The 27067-nt window shown below is 36.4% G+C and overlaps 5 protein-coding genes across 5 annotated transcripts; 1 reads left to right on the top strand and 4 right to left on the bottom strand.

The window, feature by feature from the left end:
* Positions 1–983: 983 nt before the first annotated feature.
* LOC105832537 (T-box transcription factor TBX10) lies at positions 984–10933 on the bottom strand. The gene is made up of 4 exons (XM_012673599.3): positions 9486–10933; positions 8738–9135; positions 8407–8658; positions 984–3857 (listed from the first exon to the last, which is right to left on the bottom strand). Exons 1-4 carry the CDS (start codon positions 9733–9735, stop codon positions 3318–3320), a joined length of 1440 nt encoding a protein of 479 aa, XP_012529053.1. The 5' UTR covers positions 9736–10933; the 3' UTR covers positions 984–3317.
* A 3651-nt stretch (positions 10934–14584) lies between these two features.
* LOC105838707 (serine/threonine-protein phosphatase alpha-2 isoform) lies at positions 14585–18290 on the bottom strand. The gene is made up of 5 exons (XM_012684455.3): positions 17997–18290; positions 15883–16014; positions 15527–15757; positions 15103–15431; positions 14585–15024 (listed from the first exon to the last, which is right to left on the bottom strand). Exons 1-5 carry the CDS (start codon positions 18049–18051, stop codon positions 14785–14787), a joined length of 987 nt encoding a protein of 328 aa, XP_012539909.1. The 5' UTR covers positions 18052–18290; the 3' UTR covers positions 14585–14784.
* Positions 18291–18575: 285 nt separating this feature from the next.
* On the top strand, positions 18576–20451 carry LOC105838716 (ran-specific GTPase-activating protein). Its single transcript, XM_012684467.3, has 4 exons — positions 18576–18733; positions 19164–19324; positions 19408–19694; positions 19819–20451. The coding sequence occupies exons 1-4, from the start codon at positions 18719–18721 to the stop codon at positions 20130–20132; spliced, it is 777 nt and encodes a 258-aa protein (XP_012539921.1). The 5' UTR covers positions 18576–18718; the 3' UTR covers positions 20133–20451.
* A 447-nt stretch (positions 20452–20898) lies between these two features.
* LOC105838723 (endoplasmic reticulum resident protein 29) lies at positions 20899–23900 on the bottom strand. Its single transcript, XM_012684479.3, has 3 exons — positions 23033–23900; positions 21780–22178; positions 20899–21587 (listed from the first exon to the last, which is right to left on the bottom strand). Exons 1-3 carry the CDS (start codon positions 23138–23140, stop codon positions 21348–21350), a joined length of 747 nt encoding a protein of 248 aa, XP_012539933.1. The 5' UTR covers positions 23141–23900; the 3' UTR covers positions 20899–21347.
* Positions 23901–24050: 150 nt separating this feature from the next.
* Positions 24051–26837, bottom strand: LOC105838701 (retinoblastoma-binding protein 5 homolog). The gene is made up of 7 exons (XM_012684444.3): positions 26733–26837; positions 26582–26607; positions 26328–26500; positions 25877–26105; positions 24941–25396; positions 24431–24839; positions 24051–24341 (listed from the first exon to the last, which is right to left on the bottom strand). The coding sequence occupies exons 1-7, from the start codon at positions 26749–26751 to the stop codon at positions 24256–24258; spliced, it is 1398 nt and encodes a 465-aa protein (XP_012539898.1). The 5' UTR covers positions 26752–26837; the 3' UTR covers positions 24051–24255.
* Between the last annotated feature and the right edge of the window lie 230 nt (positions 26838–27067).

Here is a 27067-nt window from a genome sequence, read left to right on the forward strand (position 1 = left end):
TAAGGGCCAATAAGTGTACGGAAAAGATAAACCCGGCTCGAAAAGGAATCTGCACGTTTTTAATTTTGATATTAACAAAAATATGACTAGAGGCTATAATCAGCAAATCTATTTGAACTGACGCTCCTGTTACATACAATTATTCCAAAAATATTATCTTATAATTCCAAATTTATTCAATTGTAACAATTAGTATTCTAACTAATTTTACTAGTTTCAGTCAATTAATAACCCTGATAGTTAACTCTAATTAATGTTAATATTTCGTGAATAACTTCAATTAATTGTATAATCAGTAATCAGTCTCGATTCCTTTATAACGTATAATTAATTGACGATAACAAAAAAAAAAAAAAAAAAAATAGAGCACGTAGACCCCTTTTTTAAAGCAAGGTTGTTAATAAAAATTTGTTTCGCGTAACGATGTCCTTTATCCCTCGTTAGTTAATTTGGGTTTCGTTGCCTTTGATTCGCGAGCTCAGAAGAGATGTCTCGGATGTCAGTGACGTGTATAAGGCATAGAGTCAGTTGACCTCTCGAGGATTAACTCTAACAGTTAGCCGCAACACCTACGACGAAGATGAAAGAATATAGAAGAGGAGAGTCTTTTTACTGCCGGCGCCGTCACGCGCCGTCGATAAGCGCGACTAAGGTTCTCCCTCTGCACTGGCTAGGGTCTCGCGCACACACGCAATTTTATATGACTCTTAGGGTTAAGTGTCAAAAGTACACGACAAGACCCCCCTTGTCGTGGCATACACGCTGTATTTATCTTGTAACGATTCGTGCTAAAAAGATAATTTTGATTAAAAAGATTAAAAGAGCTAAATTTTCGCATTGCTTCTTTTACAAAAAGCTATAAGTATGAAAAATGGGAAAAAATTTCCCATGTATAATCACATTTATGGCTCATGGAATATATTACGATTCTCCGTTGTAGCTTCGAGTGTATCAAGTAAAGCGTCAAGACTAATTTTTTTCGAGAGGTACACGCCTTTTTATTCACATATCTTTTTTTTTACATTGGTATACTACTTTCCTGAAAATCATATTCTGCAAATTACACATTCGTCATCACTTACACAAAAACGATAGGTTAACTTTCAATAATAGAGTAATAGACAGACATCGCGCCGCTTAGATGATATAAAACAAGTCAAGTGCAAATTAAAATATAGCAGAACATACTGGTGAGAACATAGACGACGTAGGTCGTCTCTCCAGGGGCGTGGGGACATTTTTGAAAATACAAACGAGTGCGAAACGTTTAGCTAGACCGGAAGAATGTAGCCACCGACGATCATTAAGCATACGCTTGTAATATGTTTACACAGCGTTGTTCCTCGCATAGCCATCAATCACGGCGAACGTCGAGTCGGTCTCCTCCGTCATTTTCGTGAATCCCGTGGAGGTTTCAACAGACGCGCTCGAGGTTCTCTCGTCCCTTCTCCCCATATAACTTATCTCGCTTCGTTGCGACTAGCTCGTCATTTCCGCGACAGTCGCGATGTCAAACCGTGGCTTCGCATGATCGACAAATAAATATCGTATCGTTGTCGATTTGAATTGTTAATTTAATTTTAGGTAACTTGGCGATCGGCTGCATGGGGTGCAATCATACACGATAATAAATACACGATATTCTAAAAAATCAGATGACTCTCACGGAAAAAAAGCTCAGACAAGTTCAAGAAGTAAATCCAATAAATAAATTTTCTCTCTATTAAGCATGAAACGAACCTTCTTATCGAATGCTACGTTCGTGCAGGCACATTTCTATCATTAATATATTTTTGTTATTATAAATAATAAAAAGTGTAAAAGATACGTTTCTTTGTCACAAAATAGTACAAAATTTTGACGTTATAAATATATATACGCGTAACAAGATTTTATACTATAGTGCATACACGTGATTAAATAATAATTAATATAATTAAAAATTTAACGCGAATCACAAAGAATGGAGAATCGCGTTTACTTTCTGAAGCAAAATATGGATGCGATTTCGTAGGAAAGGAAGAAAGTGGCAGAAGAATTTTATTCACGGGAGAAATAAATTGTGCGTGTTTTATGTTATTCGACCGTTTATTCTTCGTTTGACCATAAAACGCGGCTCTCGCACCAATGCTACAGTATGCCAAATGAAGACTCTTAAAAAGTTAAAGGCACATTGGTACGCGATACCCGAGCGATATAATTTATTAAGGCACTTAGTAACCACGTTACTCTCACCAAGTGTCACGGCGCGTTTACTTTCCCGTCTTGGCTCGAGAACGTTTTAAGCTCGTTCGGCATTTGAGACACCTAGTATAAATAGACGCACTTTGCTCCTACAAAAGGCACTTACTCCCCCCACGATCTTCCGCAACTTTCTCAGTAACTTCGATCGGTCGAATCGTTTCTTACGCACAATTTAATTCCAACAAGCTTAAAAAAATTTACGAGAAAACTCATCAAAGTTGATTTGCGAAAAAAGAGAGATTTGCGTTATAGATCACATGTTTTAAAGTTGCCTTTGTTGATAACATTTTAATATCATACGCACAGATACGTCAGCACTTGATAAAAGTATCATCAGTATATATCACCATTGGTATGCGCGTATCGCTAACTTATTACTCTCGCTTAATTAGTATCCTATCTCTCTTTCTCGCGCGATCACGTGTGTGTGTGTGTGTGTGTGTGTGTGTGTGTGTGTGTGTACGTATAGATTTATCAATTGTTATCTTATGCTTACAATCCTTTGATTAAATATCCTTAAATCAAAAACTAGATCGTTGTATACAAAAATATACATAAATATAGATATGCGCTAAAAATTTTCACTTTTTAATTGAAATAAATTTACACGAGCCAATCCCTTTGATCGCAATAGAAAGTCGGTCGCGAACAATGGGAATATCTTTTGATAGCCCACTGTTTTTTAAACGCGACAAAAAGTCGTGTTATTCGTAAGAGATTCGAAACGAAACGACACGGAACGAATTAAAAGAAAGGCGTTTTTAATATATGTATTTAAAATCATTAGCATATTTCTTCGTAAAAAGCTGGAATTGTGCAATGATGATCGAGAGATTCTTGCGCTCCACGGACCGCGCATAGACATAAAAATTTGTTCGCGTTCGGCGCTCAAGAAGCATTGGAACGTGAACGTTTACGTTTCACATTTCGGTCTCTATCGTTCTAAAACGTATATAAAAGGAAAGTTTTCTAGAAACGAGGAAACTCGAGATGATGATTGGCGGTCATTGACATTCGATCATAGAGAGACAGAAAGAGAGAGAGAGAGGGGGGGGGGATCGCGCAGCAATCGATTATCGTGGACCGTAAAGAGACGCGGTGCCCGAATGCGGATGTTGCGTCGGATAATGAATCGACGACGGTCCATGATGGCTCGGATAATGCGTCCAATGGGTACCTGCCGTTGTCCCCGTTGCACCGTAGAACTGATGATGTTCCTGAGAGATGGCAGATACACCCGGAATTTGCATCGGTACTGGGATCGCGTTGTAACTAGAGGGCGACGGGAGGACGGCGGCACTCGTGGTACTCGCGGCACTTCCGGCGACTCCTGTGGCCGGCCTCTTGGTGGGATTCGACATCCCACCGACGGCTGCCACGCCGTCGCACTCGTCTGACTCGCAATCCCGGAAGCCCTTGGCAAACGGGTTACTGGCAATCTTCAGCTGCGTTATCCGATGATTCTGATACGCAGTCACCGCGGTGAACCTGGTCTCCGAGAAGGAAAACGTCTTGAAGTTTTCCGTGCGAGGATCCGGAGCCGAGCCCGGTGGCGAGGGAGCGACCACCACGTGACAACGTGGCTGATAGCGGTGCATCGAGTTCAGGATAATCTACAACGTGAAAAGATCAAAGGCATTACCTAAATCGCTTTTTCAAAAAAATATATTATTTAAACTCGATCGATTAAATACCAAATAAAACGCTGTCAAAATTTCATCATACCCGTTTTAATAAATGGATTTGGCCTAACTTAAACTAAAAGAAGAGGAGATCTTTTTCTTCTAATTTTTTCTTCCTCCATTTTTTTCACCTAAATATCAAACACTGTCACGCAGCTCAATCAATAGGTGCAATTTCGTAAAGTTGCCTTCGTACAAGAAATTAACAAAAAAAAAAAAAAAATATATATATATATATATATATATATATATAAGAGAAAAGCGAAGAAAAGGAATGGAGACACATGAAGCTCGTACTCGATGGAAGGAAGGAGCGCCACGGGGGGGCGGTCGCAATGTTTGACAGCCACGAGAGACTCGGTGACTAATTAGTATAAAAACTAACCCCCGGTCCGCAATCCGACACCCTCGTCCTTCCCTTCGCGCACTCACGCGCATATGCTTCGTGATGGCATATGTATTGGATAAATCCAAACACGCGCGTGCACATACGTGTGCGTATTCTAGACGAGAGGAAAAGCGTGTGTGGCCCTTAAAAATTAGAACGCCGTTTCCCGCGATCAAACTTTTCACTTTTCACGTTGTCATATAGTTTCTTTTAAAATGTTTTACATATTCATCAAACTTTTATCATGCTTTAATAATTGCAACAATAATTCTCTTAATACATCGATTGTTGAATATTGCGTTTCGCTGAATATTGTACTCCATAGATATTTACTCCAGATAGTTACTTTACGGGTTTTTTTTCATTCGAAAATATCGACTTGGGTTAATTTTTCCTCGGCTAAAGTTTAGACGTTATCTTTTACAATTATTTAATATAAATCTAAACAGTTCCGAAAAACAATATCAATATTAGGAGTAACAATTTTAATAGGTAAATTTACTTAAATAAAATCTACTTTAAGTTAAATAAATAAAGAGATTCTCGTTTGATATCTTTATTTGTCCGAGAAATTCTAGTTTCGCGTACGCTTGTGATCTCGTAATTGATTATCTCTGTTAGGAGATGTATTAATTATTTCCCAAGTGCAATAATTGTACTAAAATTGAAATTATATCTTTGTTTTATATTTAATTTTATTTGCACGCACCCACGCACGCACGCACACACACACACATTTAAGTCTCGCAGATAAAATCCAAAATTTAAAGCAATATCGAAATATAATATATTCGGAACACTTTGTGATAGTGGAGGACAATTAAGGACAAGCTTCGGAGCAAACATTCCTGATCCGCCCACAGCGAGTTTGTACGATTTTTTACGCGGCCTGATGCCAGATTTTTCGGTGCGCAATTAAAGGAACAAACTGCTCTGTGTATAGCGCGAGAAAAAGAACGACCTCTCGCCACGGGTCAGAGGTCCTCTCCCGCGAAACAAGAGCGATACATTCTCGGGAGAAACGCGAGTGGAGACTTCCAACTTTCTTCCTCCTCGAGTCGAGGATGTTTCGAATGTCAAGAAATAAATCACGTTTCGAGAATACACGTTGGTTATTACGACTATATTCTCAACACGGTAAAGATTATGTTCGTATATACAGAGTATACATGTTTTGCATATAACAATGAAAATATCAACACAGTGTTAAAGAAGACGTACGATAAATAAAAAACACAAAAATGTTATAAAAGTTGAAAAACGGTGTCTCTTTTCTACTTAAAACTTGTACATATGAGTGTCAACACGTTGACGAAATGATTTTATCTAATCACATAGGATAAAACCATTTCGTCAACTCGACACGTGTATGTACACTAATAATATAACGATAAATAATAACGTTACAATATTAAATAAGTGTAACGAAAGAAAAATATCACTAACAGCTCGAGTAAATGTTTTGCTACCACAGTTTATATATTAAATAAGAAAATCATCGAGAAATAAAGAATTAATCTTATAGCAAAAATTCAGTTGCCTTACACTGCCACTGAACTCGTATTGCACTAAACCATATGAGTGCAACATTAAGTCGAAAACAAAGGAACAGAGAACGCCAATTGAACGCATTGCACTACGAAAATTTACACTCAGTCTCAGTGTATGTAAATACCTATGTATGTACAACATCCACTGGTACAGGCGACCGAATTCGCTATTACTGAACTTGTGTGTATTGCGCTCTCTCTCTCTCTCTCTCTCTCTCTCTCTCTCTCTCTCTCTCTCTCTCTCTCTCTAATCTCATTTAGCAATGCATGTACCATCAAATGTAAAGGTTACTGCGATTCTTTTTCGCATCAAATTCGACAGATTTGTTTTGAAAGGAGCGAATAACTTGACCACCTAACCTCCTTCCAAATTGCGATTGACACACGTGCTTACGGTGTCGGCACGGCATATGACGTCGCGTTTCGTTCATCGGTATGTCGCGACATCACGACGTAGGAGTTTGTTTCGCGTTCAACTTGATGCATTTGGCACAAACGTTGTTGCGAGAAATTATTTTGGGCTCCGTACATTTTACCGCAAGTACATTACGCGACACCGCTGCGAAAAGATGGAACGTATTCGTCAACCCGTCATCACGAATTCACGATATTCAATCATCTTAAAGATCTTGACGTGAATTAAATATAGATTCTAACATACATAGAGATTCTAACATAAATAGAGATGTTAAAATTCCTTGACATAAAAAAAAACAAGAAAAAAGAGCTTGATTAAAGATTTATAAATGTTGGCAAAGAGTAACAAGTCTTTAAAAGAAAAATAAAGATTACCGTGCTAAATGTAAGGGATTAATATCATATTAGTCCTATATCAATTCTTCCATTTTCCCTAAATTAACGTTGTACTAGATTTCAGTTCAATCTTTCCAAAAATATTTCAATTTCGATTCAACTCATTGTTTCTGATTAGAATAGGAATTATTTATTACAACATTTATTTTATATTACAATTTTTATAATCGTAGTGTATTGCATAAAATTGTCATGAGAAATATTACACATTACGTCTCGTTATTCTGCCTCATAAGCGCTGTACTCATAGTGTAAAAGATTTCGTAATCAATTCCGAATCAAGATCGACGTCACACAGTGTCAGAATGGGCAGATATGCTGACCGATGCTAATTTTTTCTCGGTATAACGTTCGTTACAAAGTACAGTCTCTTTCCCAGGGCCTGTAGGTTGTGCGCAGTTTACATTACATCTGTTTACGTTACTTTACACACACGATACTCTTGCGTCTATCCGTAACGACAGGAAGGCGAAAATAATACGCCGCAGACAGAACCATTATAAATAACATAAAAATTTTAACGCACTTAATTGGTCGTACAGGTATTATAATTTATTCCTTAGTTTTCTTGAATTTGAGAGATTTTACATTGTATAAACAATATATGTATAACAAATGCTTAACTCTTATTTGTAAAAAATTAAAAAACATAATGAGAGAGAGAGAGAGAGAGAGAGAGAGAGAGAGAGAAGATATAAAAGATTAATGTACATAAATGTTTAGTATTGTTGCGTCTTGTCTAATATAAAAGAATATTTATAAAATTGATAATTTAAAGATTAAATATCTCTCAAGAAGTTTTTATATAGATATCTATTTTTTAAATAGATATTTTTTACATTTTCTGCCCCTCCCCCCGCACGCGCGCGCACGCATGCAAAATTTTAAATCGTCTTTAGCCGTCATTATCAATTATGATTGTACTACTAATTATTGTAAAACAATCGACATACGACGAGAGGTTTCTTAATAAGAAAGGAAAGAAATCGGTGAGATGCACGGCGTTTCTGAACGGTGAACAATCCCCGTGAAAACACCGCGCGCGCCGCACCGTGCCGCGTCGTTTCTCTCCGTTATTTCTCATGAGCGACAGGCTCGTATCTCAGGTCAATTAAGACGAACTCGCGCGTAAACGACAAACACATGGAAACCTTCGCATCTTTCATTCTACTTTATTACGTAGATTTTACGAGAGGAGGACGTCGCGTAAAAATTCGAGCGAAAAGGACGCATCGTGGCAAAGTCGCGATAAGACCACAAGCAAAAATTAGATTTTGTTTTATCAAACTGGCAAATCTTTATTTTCGACTATTTTCAATTAAAAGAAATTATCGATATACTTTACATTAAATGAGAATAGAAAACAAAATATACTTGATTGCAAGTTAATTAAAATATTATTTTTAGTTAGTAAGTATGTTACTTTTCGCAGATAAAAATGAGACACTAATTGATTGTTGAATGTCGATAGAAAACATAGTATAACTCAATTGAAATACAGAAGTGTATTTGCGTTGCGTATAAAGTAGTAAGTACATTTGTCGAATATAAAATATTGTCGAGTATAAAATGTCTAATTACCGATTACGGAGAACACGCGTTATAATATTATATGCAATACAAAAGAAACGTAACTCTCTTCACTTCTCGTGGTGAAATTAATATACGACGGTAATTGAGTTATCGCGAGGACGAAATTGGATGAAAAGCGAATGAAAGATGGACTCACGTGTCCGTTATCGTCAAGCTGATTGTTGGTCAGCTTCAGCTTGTCGAAGGAAATTGGCTGCTTCATCCAATGAGCGCCACTCGCAGGACTATCGGGATGCACGTGGATCCTGGGAGGTGAGACGGGATCGGCGCGACCCGCTACGACCCAGGCGCTACTATGGAAAGCATATCGATATCTCTTGTCGTCGCACGGGACGAAATCCATCACCATCAGATATTCCGTATTGGGATCCAAGCCGAACAGTCGACACTGCCGATTAGCAAAACCAAATATCCTGTATGTCATCGACAATGAGCGAATTTTCGCGTATGAAACGTGGGATTCTCACCTGAAAAGTAGGAAACATTCTTCGTCCGGCTTTTGTAACGATCATTTCGGTGCCCAGCTGATGGAATTCCTCCCAGAGCGGTTTCGCCTCCAGAGCGGCACCGGCACCAAGCAGCGCCGGATGGAGCGGCCGTTTTGCCGCGCTCGGCGACTCCTCGGCGCCAGCAGCGGCGGAGGAAGATCCGCCGTTCTCGCTCGCACCCGCCGGATGATGATGATGATGGTCACCGTGATGACTGCTATTGTTGTTGTTGTCGTTGCGCGATTCCATCGTGCCAGACGGAGAAGTCGGATTCGCCGCTGAATTCGTCACCGAGTGCATCGGCAACATATCGCAAGCCTTTATCAGACGATTCGGACTGCGGGATCTTTTTACTCGTCCGGCGCTTTGCAAACAGGCTGAAAATATGATACTAATATATCTAGCCTCCATGCGATCAATTAAGTACGCAAAAAGAATAAGAGACATTTGTTTTGGCAGTGTGTAACATATTCGTTATGCTCGAAAAAGAAAGGATTGAGACGCGAATGAATGATATCTGCAGAATGTAACGAAAAAGCGCGATGTGCGAATTTATTGTAAAGGCTAAAAGAAGCAGCTTTCATCGCCGCGCGCCGCATTGATAAATATTCCACCTATAATATTAATAAATCATATTATTATCTTAGGCCAACAAATCAAAAGGAGACAAGTTTGATCAAAGTGCGTCTCGTGCGGCTTAAAAAATAAAATCGGACGTATCGTTCACCTTCCATTTGTTGCATCGGCGATGGTACAGCGGACAAATGCTGATGCTGATGATGGTGGTGGTGGTGGTGGTGGTGGTGATGCTCTTGCTGCTGCTGCTGCTGGTGCTGCTGCTGCTGCTGCTGCTGCTGCTGCTGCTGCTGCTGCTGCTGCTGCTGCTGCTGATGGTGATGGTGATAATGATGTGCCGACCATTGCTGGTAGCAGCAATCGGCGGTGATTTCCCGTCGTTGCTCGTGTTGCGAGTGCATCGTCAGATTGATGAGATCAATGTCAATTATTATAGTATCGATACAAAAGATAAAAATAAATTATCCGCGTGAAATTTGTAATCCATGGCGCGAAATTTCTTTCAGCTTGACGCGGCCTATTGCGCACGAAACCTCGACATTTCCAATGCAACGAAAGATTTAACAATAAGAAACGGCACCGTACGCACTTGCGGATTATTCTCATCGTCGTAGTATCCTTGGTAGGTCGATCGAATCCCACTCGATGGTGTGCACGTACGATATTTTTTGGAGCAAGAAGATGGACACTTTACTAAAAATCATTGTTGGTGAATAATCGGCGATAGTACGTGTAAGTGACGATCGATGATCGTTGACAGCGACATATCCGGCTTTTCGTCGGCAGTCAAGTCTCCCCTCTGTTCCCCTCCCTTGCCTCACCCTGTCGTTATTAACGTCGTCGCGGGTAATGTAAGGAAGCAAGGGGATTTCTTCAGCGGCGGCTTCCCATTGAAAGAAGATCCGAGCGTGATTTCAGCGGGTACCAATCCCGTCCCTCGAGGAGAGACAACCGCGAGAGACCGCGCTTACGGCTCACGGTCTGCGCGTCAACAGGACTTGTCCTCACCTCCGTGTCCGGACGTTGACAAGGACGGTCAAAGCCGCGCCAAGCGCTTCTCGCGCGAAATCCGCTTGAATCGGAAACAAGTTGCGCGACTACCGAGGCGACTACCCCGCTGCTTATCATCGCGACATCATTCGCTTACTCCCTTGCTTCTCTCTTGGCTCCGCTCTTGGCGGCTTCGGGCTTGGAGAACCCTCGGAGAAAAGGACGGAAGACGTGAGCGACGCGGACGGGAGGGACGCAGAAGAGAGGAGGGTCTCTCCGAGGATCCTCCTACACAGGCACCCACGCTGTCGGTGCTATACGGCAATGGGAAGCTGCATGAATCTTCTGCCCTCTTCTTCGATGCCAGAAGGCGGAGTCTCTCGGCCTCAGCGAGCCAGAAATGTCAGGGGGTAGGTGCAATGTACTCAGGAATGGGCCTTTCCATTGTGCCACCCGAGAATAAATATTTCTATTTTTTATATGTGGCGCTTCATCATCGTATAAGATGCTTCATCATCGAGAGCACAATTGGAAAGGAAGGATGGGAGAGAGAGAGAGAGAGAGAGGGAAATATTTTAAACAAAAAAATTAATTTAAAAAATAAATTATAAAATATTCCTTTTTTTGTAAAACTATTTTGCTCTCAAGCAAATTTGATTTGAAAAATTAAAAAAGAGAGAAAGAGGGAGATCTAAAAAGGCTAAATTAAGATTTCACATCCTTCAATTTAATTTCACAAATTCTTTTCTTTTCACAGAGTTATTTAATAATATTGAATGTTACACGTACAATTGTATAGTGCCGAATGGAATATAATTATACTATAATTTTTCATATTTATATAGATCCACATCATACTTGCTCACTTGGATATTCATAAAATTGTGTATTCCATCAACATATTTCATGTATAATATATTAATATCAAGATACACTACCATTATTTAGAAACATTTTTTTAATTCATGTAAAACCATTCTCTAGCACTCTAGCTTCATCGTAAAACTTTTTTTAGACTAACAAATTATTGAAAGCGCGAAAGAAAAGATATTTTTCATTGATTTTCACAATGCTGAGATCTCGACCTCGAATTTAATCTTGGCATTTTGAACAAATATTATTGACAAGTCAAAACTTTACATGTCATAATATGGAGAAATTAAAATAAATCGTATATTCGCATAAAGTGTCTCACGTAATTAACGATTATTATAAACAAAGTTTTCGATAGTATCGGCAAAATTATTTACTTCTGTTATTCCGGAAAAAATTGTACGATTTCTCATGAAAAATATAAAGCAATGTTTTATCGGGGGGGGGGGGGGGGCGCATTGAAAACATGTTGAAATCCGTATATAAATACAATCCGGATATTTTAAGAGCTCTTTCAAAATATGATATTTTGCGCGGTAAGCTTGAATCGTTTTCATATTTATCCCCCTCTTTTCTCAAACAAAGGCATGTATATATCCTTATTATGCCCCCGTATTTCGCGTATTTCACGCAATTTGTGCAATTCTTCCGGAATGTGACTTGACTAATCTACAATTAATCTACAATACGAATGATTTTATAATTAGATCATTCGTATCGTACTTCTGGCATCAAATTTCGCTTCTCGCGACACTTTAAATTAATCTTTTGATAAGAAACAATTTTGCTCGTGTGTGAAGCAGCATTTTTGACATATTTGGCCATCTTGCGGCACTTTCCACTCAATTTATAGAGCTCTCTATTAATAAATCTAATACTATTTACACACATAATTATTAATGACGCTTACGAGAATGATTATTGAGTAATTAATCTAATTATTAAAATCTAATAATAAATCTAATTACTTAAAAAAGTAAACAAGTTGAAAATCGATTGGCCAGCTTGTATGGCTTTATTTTTTGCTTGATTTACGAGTTCTACTTATAATCATACCTTGCGTGAAATAAAGAGTTACGATTGATGTATATATGTTTATACAAGTTTTATACATAGGGATATCAGAAAAATGAACAAAACAATTCGCTCACGTATCGATTGTAATTGGATCTCATTATTTTAATTACTCCTTTTTAAAAACTCTTCTAACACTTCACCGTATACTAGTATATATATGAATATTCCATTTTAAAAAGTATAACGTAACTAGACACTTGTTGATCAACGATCTTGACACTATTTTTCATACTTAACATTGAATTCTTCGGAATTACAAATGGTAATGAGAGTGCGTTGCAAAGAGCTTAATAAGATGAGATAACGATTTGGTGTTATCGGTTTAGCCCTTGTACATACACGTCTCTCTGAATGTGACGCAGGTAAAGTTAGATCCGGAACAATCATGTCTAGCTAAACATATCAAGATTAGTAATCTGCAACTATCTTCGTTATCTAACAATGTACATAGATGTATTTTCGATGAGTGAATACGCGTACAGATGTAAAGAATAAACAAATGTTACGAGTGTACGCATCGTATTTGTTATAGGCACAGTACCTGTTATGCACTCGATAAGTACGTACGTGTAAGATATTCGTCAAGAATAATATCGAAAGTGACACGTTACGTACAAGTTACTAGTTTCACAGAAATGGATTTTTTAATATAAGAAATCGTCCGTCGTCGCGTCGGGATGATGGATGCGATACATCGACTGAAGAAATGTGATGGATGTTTTTTATGTGAATTTTATTTATAAAAAAGAAATTAATGTACAAATATGAAGAAAGGAAGCTAAACATGATAGGTCTCAAAATCTCGTAATAAGATCCTCGTGTCGTAGTTTCTCGTAGCTATCGTGTTCCGTAGCTTCTGTATTTTCGAGGATGAATCTGTGTGCGTTGGCTAATAAAGTCGCTGAGAATGGGACTAAACAGGGAACTGAGTAAAGTGAACATAAGGAGCGAAGGAGAGGAAGATGATATTAACAATAATAATTTGTCCTGTTAACAGAACTGTCTCAGTTAGAATATGAAAAATCCCCTGACTGTAAAAGGCTTCTTCATTTTCGTATTATTTCGAAAATTAGAATCGCCTATCAATGACATTAGTAACATCAATCGCTATACGATGCGCGTTTGTGTGTGTTCGTTTACATCAAATGCTTCCCACGTTTATATAACATTGTAAAATTTATCCAGAGAAGCCTTGCCACCATAATAACCGCGAAACACTCCCGTTCGTCGTGAAACAATATAATAATGTGCATGTTAGTAATTCGTGAACGCTTCGAAAACATTTGCTCTTAAAAACAAAATTTCGTCTTTTTCTCTCTCTATTTTTTCTTTCTGTATTTCACAATTCACACATATATAAATGTATATTTATAAAAGTAATGATGTAATAGATGTCGTTTACAAATTTGTGCAACTTACAGAAGTATCAAGCTATAAATACCTATTATACTTTAGGGAATTAAGTCTAGATGATTGCTAGTTCATTATTATGTATCGATATCTTCATTAGCGTACTTACATAAATGAAACGAAGCAAGAGCGCTATGTGCGTGCATGTAAGTGTGTATGTGACACCGCATAAGTGTGTATGTGATTATCGCATCAATTTTTCTCACACAGCATAAAGTGATTGAAAAAGGTCATGCCTTTTTCTTTTCAAGTAATTAGATATTTGCGACAGTGATGAGTATAAATGCAAATGACGAAGGAGCTACAAGACGATTGATGAATGGGAAAGACAAATTACAGTTCAAGTGCCTGTCTTTTCTACTTGTTACTTTTCGCAATTGTTAAGAATATCATGAAAACCACATAAAATTCTTTCTAGTCTTATGATTGATCGATTGGGTTTCATCATTACTACTTTGTTTTATACGATAACACATTTAGCTACATCATACACACTATCACTTACTACTTTTGATAAACTCTGTGAAAAGCAACGCCCCTCCGGATTTTCTGATAGATGTATTCTTGACTTTCAATAATTATTTCCAAAGGTTTCGCGTAGTCATTCAAAAATAATATAATCATAATAAGAATTATTATAACACATCTTTTTTTCTCACTCACACACACACACACACACACACACACACACACACACACACACACACACACACACACACACACACACTCTCTCTCTCTCTCTCTCTCTCTCTCTCTCTCTCTCTCTCTCTCTATCCTCTCTCTCTCTCTCTCTCTCTCTCTCTCTCTCTCTCTCTCTCTCTCTCTCTCTCCTCTCTCGCTCGCTCGCTCGCTCGCTCGCTCGCTCGCTCGCCTCCGCTCGCTCGCTCGCTCGCTCGCTCACTCACTCACTCACTCACTCACTCACTCACTCACTCACTCACTCACTCACTCACTCACTCACTCACTCGCTTGCTCGCTCACTCCCCCCACCTCCTTCTCTCTCTCTTACAAAGTATTGATGTCTTAATAGATGTTGGATCGGGCGGTAGTAATTGTAAGATCCTAAGCATCGTGCATTCAAAAAGGTAAATCTAAGGTTTTCACTTTTTCTTATTTTTGTTGTTAGCGCCCCGTGGTGGCGTCACAGGCCGTCCAGCATTCAGACCACCGTAAGTAAATTTCCTTTTATCGGCCGGTTTCAAAATTTGGAAACTGCACATGAGAGTCTCGTCTACTGACATCATGGCACCTGCATTATCAAACTCGCCGCAGTAGTTCGGAGCCGAGAACAGTGTCACTAACTGCCGTTTGGCAAAAAATTCGTAACCATCTTCCACCACCTAAAGAAATAATTTCTAAATTAAAAATGCATGAAGATTAAAAAAGAAATATAAAATGTATATTTAAAACATTTTTACCTGATGCGCACGGCATATAAGATCAAAGTCATGTTTGTGTAAAAACTTGGCAACGACTTCTGCTCCGAAAGTGAACGATACCCCACGGTCGTTTTCGCCCCAACCCATAGTGTCTTTATCAGGATCGGACCATAATAAATCACAGAGCAATCCCTGGTCAGGTACATCTGTCGGTCGCATGATTCGTCGGATCTGCTCCATGCTTTGCAGATCTGGACTCAAGCCTCCATGGCAGCAAAATATCTTTTCGTCTACTATCGCGGCAACAGGCAGACAATTAAAACAATCGGTAAACGTTTTCCAGAGTTTAATGTTGTAACGACGTTTACCTAAAATATGATATATTTATTGGTAGAAGCATCAAAATAAAAAACAATTGTAAAAGAAAGAAAATATTATTATTCATATCCGATTGGATGCTCACATTCATCATAAAATCCGTATATCCTATTAATGGATGCACATTCGTGATTTCCTCTTAATAAGAAAAAGTTTTCTGGATATTTGATTTTATAGGCAAGAAGTAGACAGATAGTTTCCAACGACTGCTTCCCTCTATCAACGTAATCTCCTAAGAAAAGATAGTTGCTTTCGGGAGGAAAGCCACCGTACTCGAATAATCGCAACAAGTCGTAGTATTGTCCATGAATATCACCTAATAAAAAAAGTTGTGTACAATATCATTAAATAACGTTATAATATTGTTATATGTCATATTATAAAATGTAATTGTTCTTAAAATATTAGTTTTATGTAGTTTAATAAAAATGTAATGCTTACCACATATTTTCAATGGTGCTTCGAGTTCTAAAAGGATAGGTTGCGATAGAAAAATTTCACGTGACTTGAGACACAGTCCTCTAATTTCCACTTCTGTCAACTGAACATTCTTGCCTGGTCTTGCTCCTCGTACTAAAGAATGACAATAAAAGAATAATATTTTTATTAATAATGTGCATGTAAAAACAAACGTTATAACTCTAATGTAAATTTTAACTTCTCTAATAGAATTATTAACATATTTTTATGAAAGAAAAAGGATATCAGTATTAAGAGGATCCTAAAATTGCCTGTTTTAATGATATTCACTGTTTTAAACTAGTCTTGTAATTAGCTTTACAGAGTTAAAGTGCTCATAAAAATGTAGGGAAGAATGATGAAATTTGTATAAAAAACAAAAAAAAGATTTGTAATATGTCGCTGTTGGTAAGTGCTGTTACTTCACAATAATATTTAATATAAAATTTATGACACACATACACATAAGACCATAGGTCTGATTTTCTTAGCTGCACTCTTGCATTGGTGCAATAAGTTAGAATAAAAAAAAAATAATACTTGTCTTACTTTAACTTGCATTAACTACATACTTATTGCACCAGTGTAGCAGTGCTAAAAAGAACAAGCCACATGCTCTCCTGGGAATAATATATGCAAACAATATGAGCTACAATTAAAATTAAAATTAAAAGCTTGCAAGGAAATTAGAGTAAAGCAGTTTCTAAATACTCTTTTATGAAATGTCTTTGAATCAGTTTTACAGAATTAAAAATTCTTTTACACAAAATTTGCACAAAAATAAAGAGAGTAAAAGGATTTCATGTCAAGAACAAAAAAATTGTAACACTTAAAATTAGAAAAAATTTTTGTTATTGACAAATGAAATTATTCATTGCTCTTTTCATTTTTGTGCATGCTTCAACTAGTAGTGTAAAAGAATTTTGAATTCAAGTCAATCAAAGATATTTTCTAATAAAAAATATTGGTGATTGACTAGAATCCCCTTAATAAAATATCATCCTCTACAGTTTTTATTATTGATTTCCTATATTAACATTCTTCTAAATTCCTATATAAACTATAACATTGCAAATGTTGTCAGAAATAATATAATTTATTTATTTCATCTTAAATCTTTCTATAAGAAAATTTATATGTTTATTATATGTAAATAAAAAACAAATTATTTCATATATGTTTGAAGAAATTACTAGAGGCGTCGAGTAGTAGTAAATTGTTTTGTTATCTATTTTGATGTAAAACTGCAAAGAATGTGTACAGAATTGAATATTATATAAGAATCATAAGTTCAAAGAGGTAGTGTAATATTGTATAAATAACAATCTTGTTTGAATGTCAAAGGAGAATGTCATTTTGACATGCTCTTCATGCTTGTGGCAGGTAGTTGACTATTTTCTAAAGTAACAATGTGAGAACAAATGTAAGATAGTTTAGTTAAGAGAGTACTGACACTCTTAAAGATCCCTAAAATCTTGTCTTTGTGAAGCTAACGCGGTACATATACATGGACCTCGCCCAGAATCGCGCATCAAACAATCGCGCGCGTGCTATTCAGTGACGAGAGTTGATCTGAATCATTTTTCGAGGCCATTGCGTAACGACGATAGAAACGAGACAAAATGATTGGGACGACACAGTGTTTCGTTATGTCCTTGAGAATGAATAAGTGTATGAGAGAGAGTGGGAGAAATTAGAGAGGGGAAGGGGGAGACGAAGAGATAGCTATAGATCTAGAGAGAACATAGACTAGAGAGCGAGCGCAGAGCATGAGATCTATAGCTCAGCGTTATATAGAAGTAGAGAGATATATAGATCCATGATAGATCGTATAAGCGCTATCATCGAGCTAGAGAGAGAGAGAGAGAGAGAGAGAACACCGGGTGTCGCGGGCGTCGTCGTGGCACATCCAAGAGCATATAGAGGAAATTCGCGGACGCAAAGAAAAAAATACGCACGGATGGATGGTGAAGGAGGAAAAGGGAAGGAGGAGTGACGGGCGATGTTCGCCGTGCTGCGTCGCCATCCCCCTCGACCCTTTCGCCCCTTCGTCGCGAGAGCAGAGAGCAGCGTACGCGGCGATCGACTGGTTTTACCTTCCAAGAGCCGAGCTATGATGTTATCGATATTCAATTTGTCGGTCTCAGCCATCGGGCCGGGGTCTTATGCGCGTTATCCTTCGCCTCACACGAAGCACTTTACTGCAGAGATGATGGTTGGTCCACCGAAATTACTGGCTTGCGTGCCGCACGAGACGGGATCGCGTTCGCGGCTTCGTACAAGTTACTCGCAATGGCCGTCCGGATAACCGCGCACTCCACTCCCTTTCACCTCTCCTCTCTTCACTGCTCCTGTACTCCACTCCCGCGCGCACCCCTGCCCTAGTACCGCTCCCGTCTCCCGTTACTCGTGGTGGCTCTCGTGGCTCTCGTGTGTGCCTGCCTGTCACACTAGTGCCACAGTGCCACTGCCAGCCAGTAGTGCCAGCCTGCTTTCTCGATACCTCGATTCCTCGAATACTCTCTCACGGTCTTACGGAGAGAATACACGCGCTACTATACCAATCACCACACTGGCACACTGGACATACTGGTCCGAATGGGCAGATGCGTTCATGCGTCAAATCATATGCCATTGCACTCAGCGCTGCTATTCGACGGTCGAATTTCGACTTCTCGATAGTCGATACATAAGTCGCTTGTTGACAATCCACCAATGAAGATAGTTGCCGAAAACGGTACAAAATACGCGATTGTCAACGATTCCAGCAATATCGCAGCTTTCTTCTGCAGCTTTCTAGCCAATATTGATAGAGAGGATGCCAGAGAACGTAGTATGTTTATAACATTTTCCCTTTTCTTTTTTTTATCCCACATTAATATACGGATCGCTCGATCGTTAATTACGCTAGTCAAGATTGCGGACAATAGGTTATGTCGCATATTATTTGGAAATTAAACGTGAATGCATCCAAAGTAGATATTTTCTTCGATCGCATAGTTTTATTTTAATCTCTTTCTCTCTTCCCCCCATCCCTCCCTCCCTCTCTCTCTCTCTCTCTCTCTCTCTCTCTCTCTCTCTCTCTCTCTCTCTCTCTCTCTCTCTCTCGTATGTCTATTTGGAAATAAATGACTTGTCTTTACAATTTTATTCCTCTATTAAAATGTAATATTTTGTAATTGAGCCCACACATACTCTCACACTTGCACATACCACATTCTGAAAGTGAAACTTTGATAAAGTGAAAAACCTCTTTTTTCAAGATAAACGGTGATCATATTGATGTGAAAAGTGCCAACTGTGAACCACCTCAAGATAATGATGAGGAGAATACCGAAAATGATGTCCACTTTGAACCGATAATTTCATTGCCTTTGATAGAAGTATCCAATAATGAAGAAGATGAGACAGAGATGTTAAAACTGTAAATTAATGTTGAATAATTGTTAAGAATATTGATTTTAAAGAGTAATATAATATTATTTTTCATTCTTTTGTAATTTCTAGACGGGCAAAGTTGTATCGTTATGATACGTCGAACAATCCTGCAGAATGGAAGGAACGTGGCACGGGAGAAGTCAAACTGCTGAGACACAAAACAAAAAATACAGTTAGAGTAGTCATGCGTAGAGACAAAACCCTCAAGATCTGTGCGAATCATTTCATCACTCCATGGATGGAATTAAAACCAAACTGTGGCAGTGATAGAGCATGGGTTTGGAGCGTACTTGCCGATTATGCTGATGAACAACTCAAGCCAGAATTACTTGCGATACGTTTTGCAAATGCTGAAAGTAAGTTTTGAAATGTTACATTATATTTTCTATTTGCATGCATATGTATGAAGCATAACAAATAACGATACTATCGTAGGATATTTTGACATTATTTTACATGTTTAATTTTTGTTTGCAACAGACGCGTCAAAGTGGAAGGAAGCGTTTGAAAAGGCTAAGAAGATTGTAGGATCTGAATGTGAAATTTATGCTGGTAAAGATAATTTGGAACAAAAGCGCATTGACAGTGATAGTGATTCCAGCAGCGATGTAAGTTATAGTGAAAGTACTGATAATGAAGATCAAACAAAGTTTAAACGGACTGAAGGCTCTGACGCGATTTCTCAGCAGAAGAATATTCAGGAACAGACGGAAGAAAAAGTGATAACAAATGAAGAAAAAATAGTCGATGAAATTGCAAAATTAAAAGTGAAGAACGAAGTTGAGAAGCAATAAAGTGTGTATGTGTTGTGTGTGTGTAAATTTATATTATCAAAAGGCACATTCTGACATTTATGCGGGCAGACATACATTACATGCCATTGTTTCACTACTGAATTGAACATATATAAGTGCATTTTTAGCAATAATGTTGTGGAAAAGTGTATTAAATTTCCAAGCGATAAAACTATATAAACATTATGTGATTTTTTTTACTGGGATTAAATTCACATGAAATTGCATTTGTACTAAAAGAAATGTATGTGAGGGAATGTGTGTGTTGACTCTTTCTGTCGAGAAATGAAAAATACAACGACAATTGTACGAACGAAAAGCATTCCGCGTTTCATTCATTATTTCACATGACGATTTATATATCACATTTTTTTACAATTAATGATTGCGCGTTACGTTTCTCTTAATAGGAGTGAATTGAGTATACTGAGTGCAATAATTGATATAAAATTAACAGACTTGCCTTTGTTCGCAATATAACATTTTAATCCACAACCTGTCAATCTTCTATTTTCTTAAAAAATATTTGTTATCAGTTTTAATTGTATCTATAGCTATTTCGTATAATAGTTAATTTATTCAATACATTTCTTGTCTATTAGATCTATAAAATTTAAGATTTTCTATTGGTTTCTAAATTAGTACATGTCTCAAAAGAGCTATAAAAAATGGAATAAAACAATAGTCATTTTCACTTAATAACTATTGTTTATAGATCCATCGGGTCAGGAAAGATGGGGATCGACTTGACTTCTACACAACGGGATTGTCTATTACACAAGCAGAGTAAATATATTAAATGATTGATTTGACAAATGGACAGATGTTTTTTAACATGAGAATCATATATGTTTAATATTTATCACTTAATTTATATTTTATGTATATTTATGTATACTTTATATCTTGTAGAAGAATAAAGTGTTTAAAAAAATTGCACGAGATAATAAATCATCTTGTATTTTACGTCCATAGACTAAAATGGGCGATAAATACTTTATAGAGAGAAATAGACTAAGGAATGTGAAAAATAAAATAATGTGGTATCCTATTTAAATAGAGTGTCCAAGTGTATCTTGTACGATTCCTATTTCTATCGTTACTTGTAGAAAACTTGTATAAACTTGAGCGTATGAAATAATCCAAAATAGCGCAACAGTCGATTCTCGAACTACAACTTGATTGTTTAGGCGATCGATTAATAATTCGAGCCCTCTACAATTCATCCCTTGCTGAAAAAGATTGCAAGATGTTTCGTCTCTCTTCCATCGCACGCTTTTTTTGATCAGACAGTTTTCCTCTATAAAGAAGCCCCTGTACGCGTGTTTCTTCCGTTTGTACAAATACATCGCCCCGCTCCAAAATTTTTTCCATAGTTTTTACATAAATTTTTGCTGCTTCTCGTTGCTCTTCTGGTAAAGTCTCTTCAAAAATTTTTGCTTTCTTCAATATCTCCTAAAAAAAAAGATAAATATTTCATAACGAAATTTAGTAATATCATAAATGCGAAATGTAGGATTATTTTATTTTTTGCTTTAATATTTTCAAATAAATGTGTTTATAAAGTTGGCATAGTACACAGCATTAAGCATTTAATTCAATAAACTATTATAGACTATTATATTGGTGATTGTTTCAAGTTTTTACCTGTCTATCCTGCTCTCCCGCGACTTTGAATTCTTCGGCTAGCTTATCTAGCCGTTCCACGCATCCTGGCAGGCCCAGATAAACTTTTGATCTTGATCTGATAAAGCGTTTCATATATTCACCCGTAAAATCAGAATCTCTTTCGGGAGAAAATCTTATTGGTTCCGATTTGCTTTGTACGAATAGTAAAACTACTGGAAAGTCGTCTTTTTTAATATTATAACGTTGCGCCAGATCAGAGTTATCCTTATTGCCAAAGTCTTTTACGCCCACTGTGGCTATCAAAAGATCATGCGAATCCTTGGTATCGGCCGCTACAGTCGCATATTGCTCGTGCTTACCACCATACGGAAATGCGACGTCGAATTTAACGAGTACTGCCTTGAACTTTGGGATAACCTGTATGAAAATGTTTTTCATAGATGTTTATAACTGTCAACTTTTATAAAAGTAATTAAGAATATGTTAATAATTGAATTATTTTATTTTACATTGAAATTGTCTCATTAACCACACATATTTTAGTTAAAAAAGTAATTATTCTCTAAAAAAATGTCTTAATAAAAATTAATATTACAATTTAATAGTTACTGGAGTAAATCAATTCAAATCAATTTAAAAGAATTTCTGATTGTCATTTGAATCCAGAGTTGGGATTGAAACGTTTGAAATCAATTATATATAAAAAAGTTTTTCAACAATATTTATCACTGATATTAATTATTAATTTTATTCATTTAAAATAGATTCTGATAAAAAAACAAAACTTTCTTAAGATTAAAAATAAAATCAAATTAATACAAAAACTAATGTAGGATTATAACAAAATTTAATCTTCTATAAAACAAAGACCAGGTAAAAATAATGAGCCAAGAGAATGATAGTACTTATCTTATTTAAAGAATAATAACATAAATATAAATATAAAATGTTGACAAACGTTTTAAAAACTGAAGATGACATTATAAGTCAAAACATTTGTAAATATTTTATATAATTATATTAATGTTTTATTTTTTAAATGAGATAAATAAGCACTGCCATCTTATTCGACTAATAAGCTTGTTTTTTTTTGTGTGTGTAATCTATAAATTCTTATAAAATTTTGTGCGCGTGAATTTGTATGAGATTAAAGAGGAGAAATTTCATAAATATATATTTTATTACATCGTTTAAGAAATGGAGACTTGTGGTTGATGTAATTGCATACGAAAAATTCTGATTAAGATTCTGAACTTGTCATGCTTTTGTACCTTGTCAAACGAATATGAATCCAAGGGCACGCATCCTTTACAATCATCACCAACAGTAACGTGGAAAGCAGCGATGATGAGGATAAGCACAAAATTCGATCGGATCATGATTGGTAAGAATCACGATGTTTGTGCGATTTTGTATTCGATTTTTATCTGTCTACTCTAATTAATCAATTAATTCTAATTTTGAACTATTCTGTCGAACTCTTACGTTATGTAGAATCAGATTACGATTATCCTATTGTCCTTGTACATACGCGGATGATATTCGCAGAACGTGAAACACGACGTCAAATGACGTGTCGGTTCAACCGGCTTCGTCGAGGTTTATTCCAGTTATCGAATTTAATCGAGATAAACGCAAACCACGCTACCGTCCAAGTACGAGCATTAAAAACCTGAATAGAGTGGAAAATCCTACACGTCCTTATAATATATCTCTATATACACGCGAATCTTTTCAACTCTAAGATCTTCTGGATTTTGTTTCACTTTGTTTTCCTTTAAATCAAATCAGCTGTTTCGTTGGAACTAGAAGATTCTCCCTCCCTTCCAGCCATCATCCCTACTCCACACGCGTTTATCAACGCGGATACATGAGGTTTGTTCTTGGTAGCTGCACTGCTGTAGTGTAATAAGTTGGAATGAGAAAAAATATATTTGTCTTATGCCCGATTTCTTCATGTCCAGTTATCTTGCGGTTAAAATTATCCAGGAGATAAACTACCAGATCCATGCACGTGATTGGTTAAACTTGATATTTATCCTCCGGATAACTTTATTGGGAAGTGAAGAAATCGGGCATTATTCTAACTCATTGCACCAATGCAGCAGTACAGTGACAAAGAACAGGACTATGACCATACATTGGAATAAGAGAGAATGAGAAGAGGAGGCGGGAGACAAATAGAAAATAAAGCTCACTTATTCTACGCACCACTGGATAAAACAATCAAGGGAAAATTTCAGAATAGGGAAAATCGTTGTGTACTTGTTTCGTGATAAATCAAAAGAATTGACAGTCGAATACATTTATTAGTACAAAAGAAAAAAGTAATACAAATTCTATACAAAAAATAGGTTTATTATTTCATTTACCAATCACACACACACACACACACACACACACACACACACACACACACACACACACACACACACACACACACACACACACACACACACACACACACACACACACACACACACACACACACACACTATTTTCCTTTTTTATGTTCTAATCTTGGTCTTCCCTTCTTTGTAGTCGGCTTATCCTTTCCTTTGTTTAGCAAGGGATGAGTTTCTGTAAATTTTATCATTAATTTATCAAAATAACCGCGGTATATATAAAAAATTTAGCTACCAACTGTTTAATTTATGTAGAAATCTTACCATCAATTGGTGCCCCCTGTAAATCTATATCGTGTGACCGATGTTTCTTCATTGGTGGTTCATGTGGCGTTACCTGATTATCCTCAGAATCTTCCACATCCGGAGATATAGGTAAAAATTGAAGAGAACCGATATCTTCAGTTTCCTCATCAGAGCTGCAAAATGCAGCGACTCTGTCAATTGAAGAAACGTCAACTTCTATTTCTTCGTCCTGAGCCTCTTCACCTTGTACAACAGACTTATCTTCATCGCTCAAATCAAATTCACTTTCCCTTTCCTCATATTCAACATTTTCATCCAACTCTTTGAAATCTGGTGCAAACGCAGACCAATTCTCTACCTGATTTTGTGCCCAAATGGAAACTACACCAGATGATATGGATGCGATTATCGGCCTCACTGGATGCCACTTTAATGCAGAGAGAAATATAGATCTTATACCGAGAACATCAGTTTTGTTACATTTTAAACAAAGAAACATTATAATACTTGTAAATTTAATTTTCTTACCACAACATCGAGTAAAAGCTCGCCTTTGGTTCCATGTAAAATTTTCACCAAGTTTCCGATACTCTTTTCCCATACATATAGTGCGTGTTGTCTTGCTGATCCAGCGCACACATATTCTCCATCCCCGGAAAAGCAACATTTTTTCCACATTGTTTTATTTACAAGATCTTGCAGCTTTTGTATTGGCTCAGGTTCACCATCCTTGCCACACGCTAATATTTCAGTACTGTCATATACGCGAATTACTCTATCAGCGGTATTAACTAGAAAACAGGAGCCTCGTCGTGCAAACTCTATACTCTTTACTGCTGTATTACTAGCAGTGCCTTGTGTTATTTTGTAAGAAGCTTTTACACTTAATGTCTCAGCATCAAGAACTAAAACTCTACCACGAGCGTTTCCTGTATACACATAATCTCCACGTCGATCAAATGATGCTACTATGTTTAAATCACTCTGAAATTAAAGCAATATTTTTATTTTTATCAATGTTATTCTTGTACTCACACATACAATTAATGTTTCAATTAATAGTAATGCTTAATATACATTTTTAAACTGTTTCTTCATATAGGCTACAAAGAAAGCTAAGAAAAATTAAAATTAAATTTAATAACATCACTAAGATCCGATGTAGATCGTGAGGCGATTTAAAAACTCATTAATACAAAGATTCTATTAGTCAATTTTTCATCATAATCAACGTATCTTCCTCATAAAAAATTTATTTTGTCAACAAGGTTTAATACTTTATATTTATACTTTATAACTTTTATAAATTTTTTAACTTTATACTTTATACTTTTTATACATTTTCAAATATTTATACATATATGTATATATGTATATAATCATTAGTATATTAGTAATATTAAAGTACCATTGTACAAATAAAGTTAAGATCTTAAATGAAAATATGTGTTTTATGTTACATACATCTTCGTCAAGTGGTATAACTCTATGTGTTCCTTCAACATCAACCATAACAGCAGCATGGCGCATTGGGCATACCAAAAACTTGTTGAGATTTCTTGGATGAAACTGTATTTTCAATATTGGAGAAGGAAATCTATACTTCTGATCACATTCTCCGGATAAAACATCCCATATGCAAACATTATTGTCTGTAGATGCACTTAATAATTTATGACCATTTCTAGACCAACTAAAAAACACAATTGAATTAATGTTTTGATTTAATAGCTTTAATATTTTATTTCCTTTAAATTTACTTAAAATTTATGTCTCATTATATTACCTTCCAAGTCAATTAATTTTTATTTGAATGGTTATGTAAATACACACATATGCAAATTGTTTACTATTATAAATAATTATATACATGTAATCTATCTATTACATATCTCACAAATTATCTACAACTTACCTTAATGAACATACAGGATGTACATGAGCACTAATAATTTTAGCTATACCACGAGTCAGAAAATCCCAAATGACTATTCTTCCATCATTGCATCCTACAGCAAGTAATGTTCCCCTCTTATTAAATGTACAGGTAACAGCGAGGGATATACAGTCTAAAGTGCCATCAAATTCCTAATAAGAATAATTAAAAATATTTAGTATACATCCAATTATATATATTTTTTAAAATAAATTATAACATTATAAACATACTTCTGGATAGTTCTGACCAAATGATTCTGTAAAAAAATATATAAAATTGTTGAACTAAATATTAAAACCATGTAACTTGTATTAAATACTAATTTTATAATTATTTATCACACGTGTATCGTGATAATTATTTATTTATTTATTTATTTACCCAATAATTCCAGATTCATTTTAATACCATCACACCGACGTAAAGAATAGATAGACTAAAGGTGCCTTTTCACGCTGATGCTTGACGCTGAAAATGAGCGTCAAGCGTCAGCGTGAAAAGGCACCTTAGTTTCCCTAGGATGGAAACGTGAAAAGTGAAAAGTTTTCAAGTTACTGTCTTTTTCTATTCAACACAATAGAAAGAGATATAGTTACATAAAACTTTTTACTTTTCACGTTTCCGTCTTAAGAAAAAAGTTACATTAGAGCATAAAAAAGAAATAAATATTCTCACGTCCGCCATTTTTCTTCAAACTAGCAAGTAACTAGCACGAA

Source organism: Monomorium pharaonis, chromosome 10 (assembly GCF_013373865.1).
Source record: "Monomorium pharaonis isolate MP-MQ-018 chromosome 10, ASM1337386v2, whole genome shotgun sequence".
Classification (NCBI taxonomy): Eukaryota; Metazoa; Arthropoda; class Insecta; order Hymenoptera; family Formicidae; genus Monomorium; species Monomorium pharaonis.